The sequence below is a fragment of the Bubalus bubalis genome, chromosome 16 (assembly GCF_019923935.1).
Source record: "Bubalus bubalis isolate 160015118507 breed Murrah chromosome 16, NDDB_SH_1, whole genome shotgun sequence".
Classification (NCBI taxonomy): Eukaryota; Metazoa; Chordata; class Mammalia; order Artiodactyla; family Bovidae; genus Bubalus; species Bubalus bubalis.
In genome coordinates, this window is record NC_059172.1 from 35,277,560 (window position 1) to 35,293,171 (window position 15,612).

A 15,612-nucleotide genomic window follows, 5' to 3' on the forward strand; every position below is an offset into this window, starting at 1 on the left:
CACTCATGACAAGAGCAACTATTCTATCATTAGGTGAGGATTGGGAGAAGTAAAACTGGGAGGTAATAGGAAAATACAGAGGGGGCTTGAGATATCAAAGAGAGCAGGGCAGACACCCAAAGTGTGAGAAGAAGGACCAGGGGAATGGATTGAGAAGGAAGAGGTTCTCAGGTTATTAGAGTGCATACTTTCTCCAAATCTTTATTGTGCATACCCATAGACAGAGGATTCAAGCCAGACATAGGTTTTTCAGATAGAACTTGCCTAATATACCGTAGACTTTCATGGCAAGTAGTCCCCTGTCTGTCAGTGCATGTGACTGTTTACACAGCATAAAGGAATATTACCAGACATAACAGAAGAGGAATCCAGAATAAGAGTGGGATTACAGCAGATAAGATTTCAGGTCCCTTCTAATCCCATGTATCAGTGATTTTTAACATGATATTAATTATTAATTATGTTCTAAACCTTAAGACCTTCATATTGTTGAATTTATTAACTAATTCCAGACTCCACCCTCCTACTCTGGGGATGTAGAAGATATCAAAAGACAATGTGAAAGATTTTGAAACTAGAGCATCAGGACCAGTAGATATTGGATTGTCTAATCAAACAGGTGCTTCAACATGGGGGCTATGAAAAAAATAGATGGACCAGATGCTAGTGAATATGGAGAATAATGAATATATATGTTGCAGTAACATCAGAATGCTAATGTGATTGCTCAGATTCCTATTTCACTGAAGTCCCAAAGATCTCATTTTAACTCTTGGTGAGATTTCTCATTCTATTTTGGATATTTTTATCCCCCAAAATTGGCGCTGAATAAAATGGAAAGTATGTATGTACTGTCATCATATTGATCAGAGGAATTTCTGGGTAGAAAAATATTAAGGAGCAATTCATATCTCTGGCTATACTAAATATTTAGTTGATAAAAAGGAAATGAAACTGATATAGTTCACTTTCTACTTCTCAGACCATCTAGGTCACTTTTAACATAGCAATTCATGGTGTTTCCTCTAGAGGAGGATACTCCATAGTCTCCCCTTGTCTTCCTCCTCTCATTATACATCAAACGGTCGTTGGTGTTATTGTTATTGTTATCATCATTGTTCTCGTTTTCATCACTATCATCATCATAGAAAAGGCTCTATGCCAACAAGTTTACACACATTATCTCCTTCACCTTAGCACATTCCATCAAATTATTATTATCTTCAGTTTATAGAGGAGACAACTCCTCTATAGAAGAGAGAGAGAGAAAGAAGTCATTTGGTCTAAATTAAAGTGAGTAAGCTTTGAAACCAGAATATAACAAGTTAATGTGATTGCAGAGCCAGAGAAATATATTCCACATAAGAGAGATGTTAGATATCAGTCTCCTTTCAACTTAAAAGAAGGTCAGTGATATGATGAAAAATGGCCTTTAGTTCAGGTATCTTTCAGTTTTCAATGAAACTTCATGTTTACTTCTTCTTGGCAATGGGAGAGAACATTTATAAAACTGGAAAAATGGTTTGAATTGACTAAGCAGTATGATAAAAAGAACCAGATTTTAAATTTTGATTATGGAATAGAAATTAGAAAAGAATCATCAAAAAGAAAGAATAATATTGGGCACTCTGAGCATTGAAAGTATGAAACGAGTTGCCAGTCCAGGTTCGATGCACGATACTGGATGCTTGGGGCTGGTGCACTGGAACGACCCAGAGGGATGGAATGGGGAGGGAGGAGGGAGGAGGGTTCAGGATGGGGAACACATGTATACCTGTGGCGGATTCATTTTGATATTTGGCAAAACTAATACAGTTCTGTAAAGTTTAAAAATAAAATAAAATTGAAAAAAAAAGAAAGTAATAATCAGTGAAATTTTGGACAGAAAAGTGAGGAGATAGACAGGAATTTGAGAAGTTAAATAGCAGGGCCGTACGAAGTATCAGTTCATACAGTATGTCAATAGAACTAAGTGTAATATGAACAGTCAGGAAGACTGAATTTGTTTCTGGAATTTACTTATTTGGTGTCTTGATTATGGATCTTGTATTTCTTAGAAAATTGTTAAACAATTGGGGGAAATATCTTCTGTAATCAAGGATATTACATAGAACTAGAGGAGACTGAAGGGATTTCATGTCACAGAATGTCAAAGAAGACTTTCCAAGACAGAAGATGCTGATTTATTAGTTTACAGTGGAAGGTAATTTGTCCCATAGAGTTTAAATTCCTAAACCAATATTATGGTGAGCATGGAGGCTGGGCAGCTGAGGAGCAAGTGGAGTTTGAGAAACGGCTCACCTTTCTTAATAATGTCTTTTTTGACTACAGAATAAATCCTGGAATCTATAGGGGGAAGATATATTTTCTCATTTGAGCAGAAGAGCTTTGGTGTGGAGGTCAGATGCCAGTAGACATTTTTTGTGCATTTTACTTTTGTTGTTGTTGTTTTCTCTCTTGTTTTTGCTTTGAAGGATAAATTTCTACTCTCTCAAAAACCCCTATATCTTTTGTTTTATAGTTTTGGTAGAAAGAATCAGTCTCTAAATGATTAATTAGTTCTGAAACATAACAGGAAGAATGTTCTGAATCTTTTAAATCAGATTCAAAATCAATTATAGTTTGCTTAACATCACATATAAAAATTATATATTTTATAATTATAAATTTTAAATTCTACACATTCTACTAAATCATCTTTTTTTAAAAATTTTATTTTATTTTTAAACTTTACATAACTGTATTAGTTTTGCCAAATATCAAAATGAATCCACTACAGGTATACATGTGTTCCCCATCCTGAACCCTCCTCCCTCCTCCCTCCCCATTCCATCCTTCTGGGTCGTTCCAGTGCACCAGCCCCAAGCATCCAGTATCGTGCATCGAACCTGGACTGGCAACTCGTTTCATACATGATATTTGACATGTTTCAATGCCATTCTCCCAAATCTTCCCACCCTCTCCCTCTCTCACAGAGTCCATAAGACTGTTCTATACATCAGTGTCTCTTTTGCTTTCTCGTACACAGGGTTATTGTTACCATCTTTCTAAATTCCATATATATGCGTTAGTATACTGTATTGGTGTTTTTCTTTCTGGCTTACTTCACTCTGTATAATAGGCTCCAGTTTCATCCACCTCATTAGAACTGATGCAAATGTATTCTTTTTAATGGCTGAATAATACTCCATTGTGTATATGTGCCACAGCTTTTTTATCCATTCATCTGCTGATGGACATCTAGGTTGTTTCCATGTCCTGGCTATTATAAACAGTGCTGTGATGAACATTGGGGTACACGTGTCTCTTTCCCTTCTGGTTTCCTCAGTGTGTATGCCTAGCAGTGGGATTGCTGGATCATAAGGCAGGTCTATTTCCAGTTTTTTAAGGAATCTCCACACTGTTCTCCATAGTGGCTGTACTAGTTTGCATTCCCACCAACAGTGTAGGAGGGTTCCCTTTTCTCCACACCCTCTCCTGCATTTATTACTTGTAGACTTTTGGATCGCAGCCATTCTGACTGGTGTGAAATGGTACCTCATAGTGGTTTTGGTTTGCATTTCTCTGATAATGAGTGATGTTAAGCATCTTTTCATATGTTTGTTAGCCATCTGTATGTCTTCTTTGGAGAAATGTCTATTTAGTTCTTTGGCCCATTTTTTGATTGGGTCATTTATTTTTCTGGAGTTGAGCTGTAGGAGTTGCTTGTATATTCTCGAGATTAGTTGTTTGTCAGTTGCTTCATTTGCTATTATCTTCTCCCATTCTGAAGGTTGTCTTTTCACCTTGCTAATAGTTTCCTTTGATGTGCAGAAGCTTTTAAGGTTAATTAGGTCCCATTTGTTTATTTTTGCTTTTATTTCCAATATTCTGGGAGGTGGGTCATAGAGGATCCTGCTGTGATGTATGTCAGAGAGTGTTTTGCCTATGTTCTCCTAGAGGAGTTTTATAGTTTCTGGTCTTACGTTGAGATCTTTAATCCATTTTGAGTTTATTTTTGTGTATGGTGTTAGAAAGTGTTCTAGTTTCATTCTTTTACAAGTGGTTGACCAGAGTTCCCAGCACCACTTGTTAAAGAGATTGTCTTTAATCCATTGTATATTCTTGCCTCCTTTGTCGAAGATAAGGTGTCCATATGTGCGTGGATTTATCTCTGGGCTTTCTATTTTGTTCCATTGATCTATATTTCTGTCTTTGTGCCAGTACCATACTGTCTTGATAACTGTGGCTTTGTAGTAGAGACTGAAGTCAGGTAGGTTGATTCCTCCAGTTCCATTCTTCTTTCTCAAGATCGCTTTGGCTATTCGAGGTTTTTTGTTTTTCCATACAAATTGTGAAATTCTTTGTTCTAGCTCTGTGAAGAATACCGTTGGTAGCTTGATAGGGATTGCATTGAATCTATAGATTGCTTTGGGTAGTATACTCATTTTCACTATATTGATTCTTCCAATCCATGAACATGGTATATTTCTCCATCTATTAGTGTCCTCTTTGACTTCTTTCACCAGGGTTTTATAGTTTTCTATATATAGGTCTTTAGTTTCTTTAGGTAGATATATTCCTAAGTATTTTATTCTTTCCGTTGCAATTGTGAATGGAATTGTTTCCTTAATTTCTCTTTCTGTTTTCTCATTATTAGTGTATAGGAATGCAAGGGATTTCTGTGTGTTGATTTTATATCCTGCAACTTTACTATAGTCATTGATTAGTTCTAGTAATTTTGTGGTGGAGTCTTTAGGGTTTTCTATGTAGAGGATCATGTCATCTGCTGACAGTGAGAGCTTTACTTCTTCTTTTCCAATTTGGATTCATTTTATTTCTTTTTCTGTTCTGATTGCTGTGGCCAAAACTTCCAAAACTATGTTGAATAGTAATGGTGAAAGTGGGCACCCTTGTCTTGTTCCTGACTTTAGAGGAAATGCTTTCAATTTTTCACCATTGAGGATAATGTTTGCTGTGGGTTTGTCATATATAGCTTTGATTATGTTGAGGTAGGTTCCTTCTATTCCTGCTTTCTGGAGAGTTTTTATCATAAATGGATGTTGAATTTTGTCATCTTAAGCTATATTTGCCTCAAGGAGATGCTAATCCAGGAACATATTGATATCAGAGTTCATTCTGTGTGGCTACCATTCCCTTGTTATCAATCACCTAGGTGGCGCTAGTGTTACAGAACCTGCCTGCCAAATTAGGAGACCTAGGAGTCTGGGTTTGATCTCTGGGTCAAGAAGATCTTCTGGAAGAGGATATGACAACCCACTCCAGTACTCTTGCCTGGAAAATCACCTGGACAGATGAGACTGGCAGGTCCCAGTCCATAGGGTCACAAAAGTAGGACATGCCAGAAACAACTTAGCATGCATATGTGGATGCCATCACTGTGGTATCAGTTATATAGTTGGAGATAAGTTTAATAAGAATAAAAAACATCCTGACCAAATCTTGCCTGAATACTGTAGAGATGCCTTGCATGATATTCTAGTATTGCTGAAAAAGCTATCAAGCTCAGACAAAGACATTCATATGTCATTGTAGGAGTCTTTTTTTTCTTTTTTTCAAAGCAGACTAATATAAGACCAGTAACTCTGGTCAAGATTGTTCTAAAGAAAATTATTAATTAATAATGTAATCTACAGTGGTTCTGTGTGTGCTGCTCTGGGGGGTAGTGTTTTTAGAAGGAGTTTGTGCATGTTCAAACAGCATGTTAATAGTTCTGCATCTGAGAAGAAGGGAAAGTTGTTATGGTTATAAAACTGGATGTTTTACTTAACGGACAACACTCAGCAAAGAAATGAAGAATGACAAAGCAAAACTGTGAGGGTAAATCTAGGAGTGATTATAGGACAGACTGAAGTTTTGGTGTTTTTTTGTTTTGTTTTGTTTTGTTTTTTTTTTTGTGATACAGGTACTGATCTTATCATTTGTTCCCCCTCTGGAGTGATTGTAAATCTGGATTGTGGTTTAACAGTAAGCCCTATGGAAACTGCAAATTCTAGCAATATCCTGTCCTCCACCTTCTATCTCACAGGTATCCCTGGATATGAGGAATTTCATCACTGGATTTCCATCCCATTCTGTCTCCTCTACCTTGTTGGAATCATGGGCAACTGTACTATCCTACATATTGTCCGGACAGACCCCAGGCTCCATGAGCCCATGTACTACTTCTTGGCCATGCTTTCTCTCACTGACATGGGCATGTCCTTGCCCACAATGATATCACTGTTCAGGGTGCTGTGGTCCATATCCAGGGAGATCCAGATCAATACTTGTGTAGTCCAAATGTTTTTCATTCACACTTTCTCCTTCACTGAGTCATCTGTGCTCTTGGCCATGGCCCTTGACCGATATGTGGCCGTCTGCCACCCACTAAGATATGCCATCATTCTCACTCCTACACTTGTTACTAAAATTGGAATTGCAGCCCTGCTTAGAAGTGCCCTTCCTGTGATTCCAAATGTGGCCCGGCTGGCCTTCTTTCCCTTCTGCCACTCTCACGTCCTTTCTCATTCTTACTGTCTGCACCAGGACGTGATCCACCTTGTTTGTGCTGACACTAAGTTTAATGTTATTTATGGGTTAGTTCTGATCACTTTGCTGTGGGGAATGGACTCTCTGGGTATTTTTGTGTCTTATGTTTTCATCCTTCACTCAGTATTAAAAATTTCATCTCAGGAGGGGAGATTTAAGGCCCTCAACACATGTGCATCCCACATCTGTGCTGTACTTATTCTTTATGTGCCTATGATTAGGCTCTCTCTTGTCCATCGTTTTGCCAAACACTCATCCACATCTTCATGGCTCATATCTACCTGCTAGTTCCACCTGTGCTCAACCCAGTCATCTATAGTGTGAAGACAAAGCAGATCTGCCAAGGAGTTCTCTGCCTTCTTTTCCCCCTAAAAGTCAGTTCTTCTGTGATGTAGGTTTGTCCTCAAGACAATGATGGCATAAATATTAAGTTTGTAAATATATAGTGATTTTTCTACATGCTATGTTGGCACCAGAATTGCCAATAAAATATTACTGAAAAGGACACAAATAAAATTGACATTACATCCTGCAGTTGTCCTAAATTAGAGAGTTGGTGTCCACTGGGATTATACAGACTGACTTAACATGTGTTTCCTAAATCTCCTCTAGGCATGAATATGTTGGAATGCAATATGTTAGATACCATTTAAATCTATTGTCTCTCGTTTCTAATCCTAACCCTGATTCATGGTTTCCTGTCCATAAAGTTTTCCTTGATCATTCTAAACCCATATTTCTGTGCTTCTTGACATACTGCATTTGTCTGGGAATCTTACATTACCTTTCTTGTTATAAGTGTGTAAGTCTGCTGAAGTTACTCTTATTAAAGATGGTAATGATCATATCTTGATATAAAAGTATATTAGAGCTCACAGCATTCTATCTATCTTCATGGTGCATCAGAAGCATCTTTTAAAATTTTATACACATGCTCTGTATTTTCTCAGGATATTGAATTTCTCGAGGTATAGAAATGGGCAACCATCATTTTTTACTTAATTTTCTGAAATAATTTTAATCTTACAGAAAGCTGAAACTCAGTAGTTTTTGAAATCCCTGAGATGTCTTATGAAGTCAGTAATTATAATTCACTGGATTAAGTGTATCTAACAATAATTTAGGATATAGTATTCAAACATAAAAAATCTAACTGACTGAAGTGTAGCTACTTATGTTTGTGACAGTAAGCATCATAAAATATAAATCTTACTTTTTCTACAATTCTTTTGGCATATAAGCTGTCTTTTCATATTATTCAAATGATCTAGTGCATGACTATGCATAGAGTTGTATAAGAAACTTGCAATTCTAGTTGAAATTTCTTAATTCACATGTCTACACTTGTTCAAAGACAAATAAATGAAGGAGAATAAAGCCTTTAAGGATGCTTTATAACTTTATGTATACTGATCTTAATAATACATAATAAGTTTTCACAAATCTTATTCTATCTACACTAGGAACTGTGTCTCATGCAGCTTGCTACCTGTGAGAACCAACACTATCTTTATTTAAATTATGCACTTAATAATTATTGAGTGCATAAGTGAAAAGAAATGAATCAGTCATTGGATAAAGAATGACTAGTTTTATTGGATTAAAAAAAAATCTTGGAGAAAGAGATTTCACCTGTCATAAGCCCACATTTCACATGACAAAAAAGGTATTATTAACTTAAAATTACCATTTCAAATGTCAAACCTGTGAAGGACATCTAAGACTTTCCACGACTTATTTCTGTTCCCTAGTTTTAATTCAGTTATATCTGTTCCCATCCCTCTTATCCTATTTCTTGGCTCTACTTCTAAATACTCTTCTCCTTCAGCACTTTCAGATATCAAGTAAAAATAAAGCAAGATATATGAACATCAAATTTAGATAATATTTCCTACAGTAAATAAATAAAATAAAATTAATAGAAATAAATATTGGAAGACAATGTGAACATTATCATTTGCTGTATGCCATATAAGTATATTGGGCTTCCCTGGTGGCTCAGACGGTAAAGTCTCTACCTGCAACACAAGAGACCAGGGTTCTATCCCTGGGTCAGGAAGATCCCTGGAGAAGGAAATGGCAACCCACTCCAGTATCCTTGCCTGGAGAATCCCATGTACAGAGGAGCCCGATAGGCTACAGTCCACAGGGTCACAAAGAGTCGGACATGACTGAGCAACTTCATTTAACTATAGCCATTCTATAAAACCTTCAAATTCAAAATATATTTTTAGTGTCTGCTTGCTGAATACATCTATCATAATGCTTCTGCTCTGAAAAATGAAAAGTTTTATCATTTTTTTAGCTAACAAATATATTTAAACCACTGAATCTTAGATTTTGCATTGCACGCAAATACAAAAATATACAAATGAGTATGTAAATATACAGGCCAACTTTTGAGTTTACAAATTGTTATCTTCTATATATTTCTTAAGATATATTATTAGAGGTACTTTATATTCATAAACGGGGCTTCCCTTGTAGCTCAGATGGTAAAGAATCTGCCTTCAATGCAGGAGATCCAGGTTTGATCCCTGGGTTGGGAAGATCCCCTAGAAAAGGGAATGGCAACCCACTCCAGTATTCTTGCCAGCAAAATACCATGGACAGAGGATCCTGAAAGGCTATAGTCCATGGGGTTCCAAAGAGTCAGAAATGACTGAGCAGTCGACACACATATTCATAAAGTATCCTTTACTAAACACACTAAAAAAACACATATTATCAAGATTTGAATCAGTTCTAATGAGGTGGATGAAACTGGAGCCCATTATACAGAGTGAAGTAAGCCAGAAAGAAAAACACCAATACAGTATACTAACGCATATATATGGAATTTAGAAAGATGGTAACAATAACCCTGTGTACGAGACAGCAAAAGAGACACTGATGTATAGAACAGTCTTATGGACTCTGTGGGAGAGGGAGAGGGTGGGAAGATTTGGGAGAATGGCATTGAAACATGTGTAATATCATGTATGAGACGAGTTGCCAGTCCAGGTTCGATGCACGATACTGGATGCTTGGGGCTGGTGCACTGGGATGACCCAGAGGGATGGTGTGGGGAGGGAGGAGGGAGGAGGGTTCAAGATGGGGAGCACATGTATACCTGTGGCGGATTCATTTTGATGTTTGGCAAAACTAATACAGTGTTTCAGGTTTAAAAATTAAAAAAAAAAAAAAGATTAAGATAGGTCTCCCTATAAAATATAGTCATTGAAGACGTGAGTGATTGAATATACAAATGAATGGATATCAAGTTTGTATTATGAAGTGAGAACAGAAGCACTATCTTGTTTTAAAAAAGTTAACAAAAGCTAGAGTCCCAGCAAGTAGATAGTGTTATTGAAAGAGGAAGGCCTCTTGTCCTTCCCCAAATTCACAATAATATGATTTAAGCATCTATCTCATTTGTGCTTGAACTTATAAATTAAGAGACACTCTTACTCATATTGTGATATATAGTAATGTTCAGTCACTAAGTCTTGTCTGACTCTTTGTGACCCCATGAACTGCAGCACACCAGGCCTCCCTGTGCCTCACCATCTCCTGGGGTTGATCTAAGTTCATGTCCATTGAATGGGTGATGCTATCCAACCATCACATCTCATGAACCTTTATCAGCAAAGTGATGGCTTTGCTTTTTATGTTGTTTGATGAAGTCATGATTATTTATTTGCCTTCCTAAAGCCTTCTCTGCCTACCTGAAGAATGTATATATATCCAGAAGGCCAAATAATAATTCATCTTTGTGTTCCAATCCCCTATTATTAAGCAAAAATGCAATGCAATTATTTTCATTATATCAAACATTAACCTTTGTGCTATGCATTGGTCATCTTTATGCTGAGTGATCACACCATTATGGTTATCTGGGTTATTAAGATCTTTATTGTATAGTCCTTCTGTGTATTCTTGCCATAAAGAAGGCTGAGTAGTAAAGAATTGATGCTTCCAAACTGTGGTGTTGGGAAGACTCTTGAGAGTCCCTTGGACTGCAAGGAGATCCAACCAGTCCATCCTAAAGGAAATCATCCCTGAATATTCATTGGAAGGACTGATGCTGAAGCTGAAGCTCCGATACTTTGGCCACCTGATGTAAAGAGCTGACTCATTGGAAAAGACTCTGGTGCTGGGAAAGATTGAAGGCAGGAGAAGGGGACAACAGAGGATGAGATGGTTGGATGGCATCACTGACTCAATGGACATGAGATCGAGCAAATTCAGAAGGTGGTGAAGGACAGGGAAACCTGGCATACTGCAGTACAAGGAGTTGCAAAGAGTCAGACACGACTGAGTGACTGAACAACAACGTGCTGCAGAAAACACTTTGTGGCAAAACATGATAGCAAGCAAAAAATCAGAGCAGAGGAGGTCAGTATCCATTTCACTATCTAAGTGTTTAGCATTTTCATCTATATAAAATATTGCTGTAAAATACTTCATTAGCACACTTAGTCATTTAATCATTCAATTGAATAACTATTAAAACATAATTTCCTTTTAAAAAACCTACAATATGGATAATTACATGATTATATAGATAACTTATAAAAAGCTTCTATAAACAGATTTATGTATTTATAAAAAGAATTATAACAATATAAATATTTTCAAGACAGTCAAATTACTTCAACCACTTGACCATGTATATGTTTCTGTTATGTTCATGATGCACTTCTTTACTGTTTGATGCCAGAGAAGTATTTTAGCTCCTTTGTAAATCAAGTGGTGAATATTTCTTAGGGGAGATAAGGAATTGCATTGCAATAATTATGGTATGAGAGTTCATAGATGATAAAGTTTGTCCCAGTACTATGGAATACAATAGAATGTTTAGTGTAGAAAGAGCTAAACTACGATGATGCCTGTGCTAATATAAACACGCCAAATGAATCCAGTGACAGAATCCAGACCACTTATACTTCCCTTTTTTTCAGAATTACCCTGACACAATTTCACCCCCATTAAATCAGAATAAGAAATACAACAGTTTGATCCAGGTTTAGCAATTGATCCTATATACAGAAATCATATGTTTTGTCCCACAGTCATTGTAACGAAGACCAGGTATGTGTGCTTATTTGCTCAGTCATGTCCGACCCCTTGCAACCCCATGGACTGTAGGCCTCTTTGCTCCTCTGTCCATGGGGATTGTCCAGGCAAGAATACTGGAGTGGGTTTCCATGTCCTCCTTCAGGGAATCTTCCCAACCCAGGAATCAAATGGGTTATCCTGTATTGCAGGAGGATTATTTACCAGCTAAGGTACCAGGGAAGCCCAAATTCAATTAAGAAGCTATCCATTCCTGCTGGTGAGGTCTAATAGCAGCCTGACTTTAGTCCTACCTGAGAAATAGAAATTCAGTTATCCTTGGCTGTCATAACATCCCACAGAATGTTACCATGAAATATCCTGCTTTTTGATTCCTTTATCTAACCAAAGATAATTTCTATTGTTTGTCACAAAAAGAATCTTTAATACACTAAGGTACTGAAGAGATTAGAAAGTCATACTTGTGGATGCTAAGGGAAAGTTTTTTGAGAGGAAAGGAAATGAATGTTTTAATTGTAGGTCATACATAATACATAAAGGTATATTGGGGGTTGTTAAATAAAATCACTAGAATTTATTTTTAATTAATTGAGATATTTATCCATTCAACAAATATTTATCAATTATTTGTATATTTGGGGGTCTTCCCTTGTGGCTCAGCTGGTAAAGAATCTTCCTGCAATGTGGGAGACCTGGTTTCAATCCCTAGGTAGGGAAGATACTCTGGAGAAGGGAAAGGCTACCCATTCAAGTATTCTGGCCTGGAGAATTCCATAGACTGTATAGTCCACGGGATCGCAAAAAGTCGGACATGACTGAGCCATTTTCACTTTCTTTCTTTCGTATTTTGGGCCCTGTAGATGTTATGGTAGAGTGGAATCAGAACTAGTTTCTGAGTACAAACAGTTTATATATTGTCCTTTATATAGCACATTGAAGTAGAACAGGCATGGTTTATTACCAAATGGATATTTAAATGCCATATGCAACTACAGTGGCACATTACCTTAGTATGTTGAAATAATTCTCAGTGGTACTTGAGCAGTTCCTTGTTAGCTTCCTTTTTACCCAATATCAGGAAGATAACATTTAGAATACAAATTTTTAAAGCTTTATTCATTGCATAGATGTTGCAGGAATAAATCTGTCCAGATTTATTTAGACTTGATATTTAACCCTGATTCTCAGTCCTGGACTCCCCTGTTCCTTGTTGCTTTATCACTCTTGGATCATTTAGGTTGGGCACAGAGTCCTAGCACTTGCATCCTTATCTCTTTTGTCTATACCCCATAAACAATGGGGTTCATGGTAGGCGGCACCAGTAAGTACAGATTTGCCAGGAGGATAAGGACATGCCTGGGTACATGGTGTCCAAAGCAATGGGTAAAGAAGGAAAAGAAGGCCAGAGTGTAGAATATCAGGATGACACATGTATGGGCTCCACAATTTCCAAAGGCCTTTGTCCAGGCTTCCCTAGAAGGCAGTTGGAAGACTGTTCTCAAGATTAACCAGTAGGACAGGGAGATAAGGAAAAAGTCCAGTCCTGTGGTGAGGAGAGCAGCAGTGAGCCCATAAATGCTATTAGGGACAATGCTATTGCAAGCCAATTTGGCAATGCCCATGTTCTCACAGTAAGTATGGTGAATGACATTGCTCTGGCAGAAGTGCAGTTGGAGAGTGAGTAGGATGCCAGGGGTGACCACAGCCACACTTTGAGCCACCAGAGCCAGGACCATTTTTCTAATGAGAGAGCCTATAAGTAGGATAGTATAATGGAGTGGTGCACAGATAGCCACATAGCGGTCAAAAGCCATGGCCAGTAGGACAGCAGATTCAGAAAGAAACAGAGCATGAATGAAAAACATCTGTGTGAGACAGGCAGGGAATGTTGATATGGAAGGGCCCTGCCAAAAGATAAGAAGCATTTTGGGCACCGTGATAGTACAAAGTAGAACAACATTGAGAGCTAGCATGGCCAGGAAAAGATACATGGGTTCATGGAGGCTTCGGTCACAGATCACCATCACCATAACCAGGCCATTGTCTGTTACAGCCAAAAAGTACATGAAGTTGAAAGGGATGGAAATCCAAATTTGGAAGTCTTCTAATCCTGGGACACCAGTCAGCAAGAAGGCAATGAAGGGAGTGGATGTATAGTTTGATGTTGTTGTAGAGAAGTGGCCTAAGTCTTTTATGTGAAAAATAGAAGGAAAAGAGCCAGAGTAAATAACAGCAAAAAAGAGCATTTATTCCTTCAGCTTAGTCAAATCTGAACCATTAATTTTGGCATGATAATGGACAAAAGCAAAGTAATCCAAAAAAAATGAATGATCATGGGCAAATCAGTTCCTTTTTATGGAACATTTTTTCTCTGTGAAAAAAATTTGTGAATCAAAAAAGAGTTGAGTTGAATTCTTGTAATGCCAGTTGTTATAACTATACAGTTTATGCATGTCTTTTGAACCTTTTACAGTTCTGTGTATATAATGTTTCCCTTTAATTTGGTAATAAATTCTTAAATACTGAAAAGGTAGTTTTTCTCTCTCCTTTGTCTTAGTGACACTGAATAGAAGATTGGAGAGAATTAATATTCTATTCTTCAGTGGACAAATTTAATGGGAGGAGGTGGATTGGATGGTAGACTGATAAAGAATTGAAGGGAGCGTGAAAGGTTGAATTCTTGTTTTCCATCCTGAGGGTATGAGATATTTCCCTTGGTTTAAGTTTTCCCACAATAAAAAAAAAAAAAAAAAAAATGATTTACTCATCTGTCCTTCATCTAAACTCTTGAAGATAATGTTCATATTAACATGCCATTTAAACTGCTGTGCAAAAATTGTAGTGTTATCCATACCATCATAACACTAGCTCTCAAGAATCAAGAAATGGAATCAGAGAACACAAACAAAACTCAGAGTACTAAATGATCTTACTAGAGCAAGTAGATCACTGAAAAAAGTCAAAGCCCACTGTTATTCAGGACTTAGAAGGCAGTGGCACCCCACTCCAGTACTCTTGCCTGGAAAATCCCATGGAAGGAGGAGCCTGGTAGGCTGCAGTCCATGGGATCGCGAAGAGTCGGACACGACTGAGCTAATTCACTTTCACTTTTCACTTTCATGCATTGGAGAAGTGCATCACGCACTCCAATGTTCTTGCCTGGAGAATTCCAGGGACGGGGGAGCCTGGTGGGCTGCCGTCTATGAGGTCGCACAGAGTCGGACATGACTGAAGCGACTTAGCAGTAGTAGCGGCATTATTGAAAGAAATTTCCAAAGAGTAGAGTGACTGCAATCTTTTATTCACAATAAAAGATTAAGAAATAATTTCAGCTACTTTTCTTTAGTAGCAGCAGTTCTTGCTCTATTAAGAGCAAGTTATATATCAAAAGTTATAAAGTAGATTTTCAAAAATCCCTCATTTGAAATTATCCATTATTCAGACCCATGGAACATAAATTCAGTTGGTCATGTTTGTAGCCCAAAGTGGTACATTTGGTAAAAGCATCATATACATAAATCAACATTTCCTGACTGAAACTCTTAGCATGTTTAAAGTGATGAATAATAAACAATATTTCATCTAAAAAGAAGAACAACAACAGTCTGGAATCTGCCCATGCTTCACTCTCATGTGAGGCTGTCACACCATTTAGCAGATGGAAAACTACCCTGCATTTCAAGATACCTGACAATCCTCTCTTGAGTTAACTGAAATCCTTTTCACATTCCTACTGCTACTGCTAAGTCACTTCAGTCATGTCCGACTCTGTGCGACCCCATAGACGGCAGCCCACCAGGCTCTGCCGTCCCTGGGATTCTCCAGGCAAGAACACTGGAGTGGGTTGTCATTTCCTTCTCCAGTGCATGAAAGTGAAAAGTAAAAGTGAAGTTGCTCAGTCATGTCTGACTCTTCGCGACCCCATGGACTGCAGTCTACCAGGCTCCTCCGACCATGGGATTTTCCAGGCAAGAGTACTGGAGTGGGGTGCCATTGCCTTCTCCCCTTTTCACATTACCCCAA

The 15,612-nt window shown here is 37.7% G+C and overlaps 1 protein-coding gene and 1 pseudogene across 1 annotated transcript; one reads left to right on the forward strand and one right to left on the reverse strand.

Moving 5' to 3' along the window:
- Positions 1-5,958: 5,958 nt before the first annotated feature.
- Positions 5,959-6,926, forward strand: LOC123329755 (annotated as a pseudogene).
- A 5,943-nt stretch (positions 6,927-12,869) lies between these two features.
- On the reverse strand, positions 12,870-13,655 carry LOC123329638 (olfactory receptor 52B2-like). The gene has a single exon (XM_045162860.1). The coding sequence runs from the start codon at positions 13,653-13,655 to the stop codon at positions 12,870-12,872; it is 786 nt and encodes a 261-aa protein (XP_045018795.1).
- Between the last annotated feature and the right edge of the window lie 1,957 nt (positions 13,656-15,612).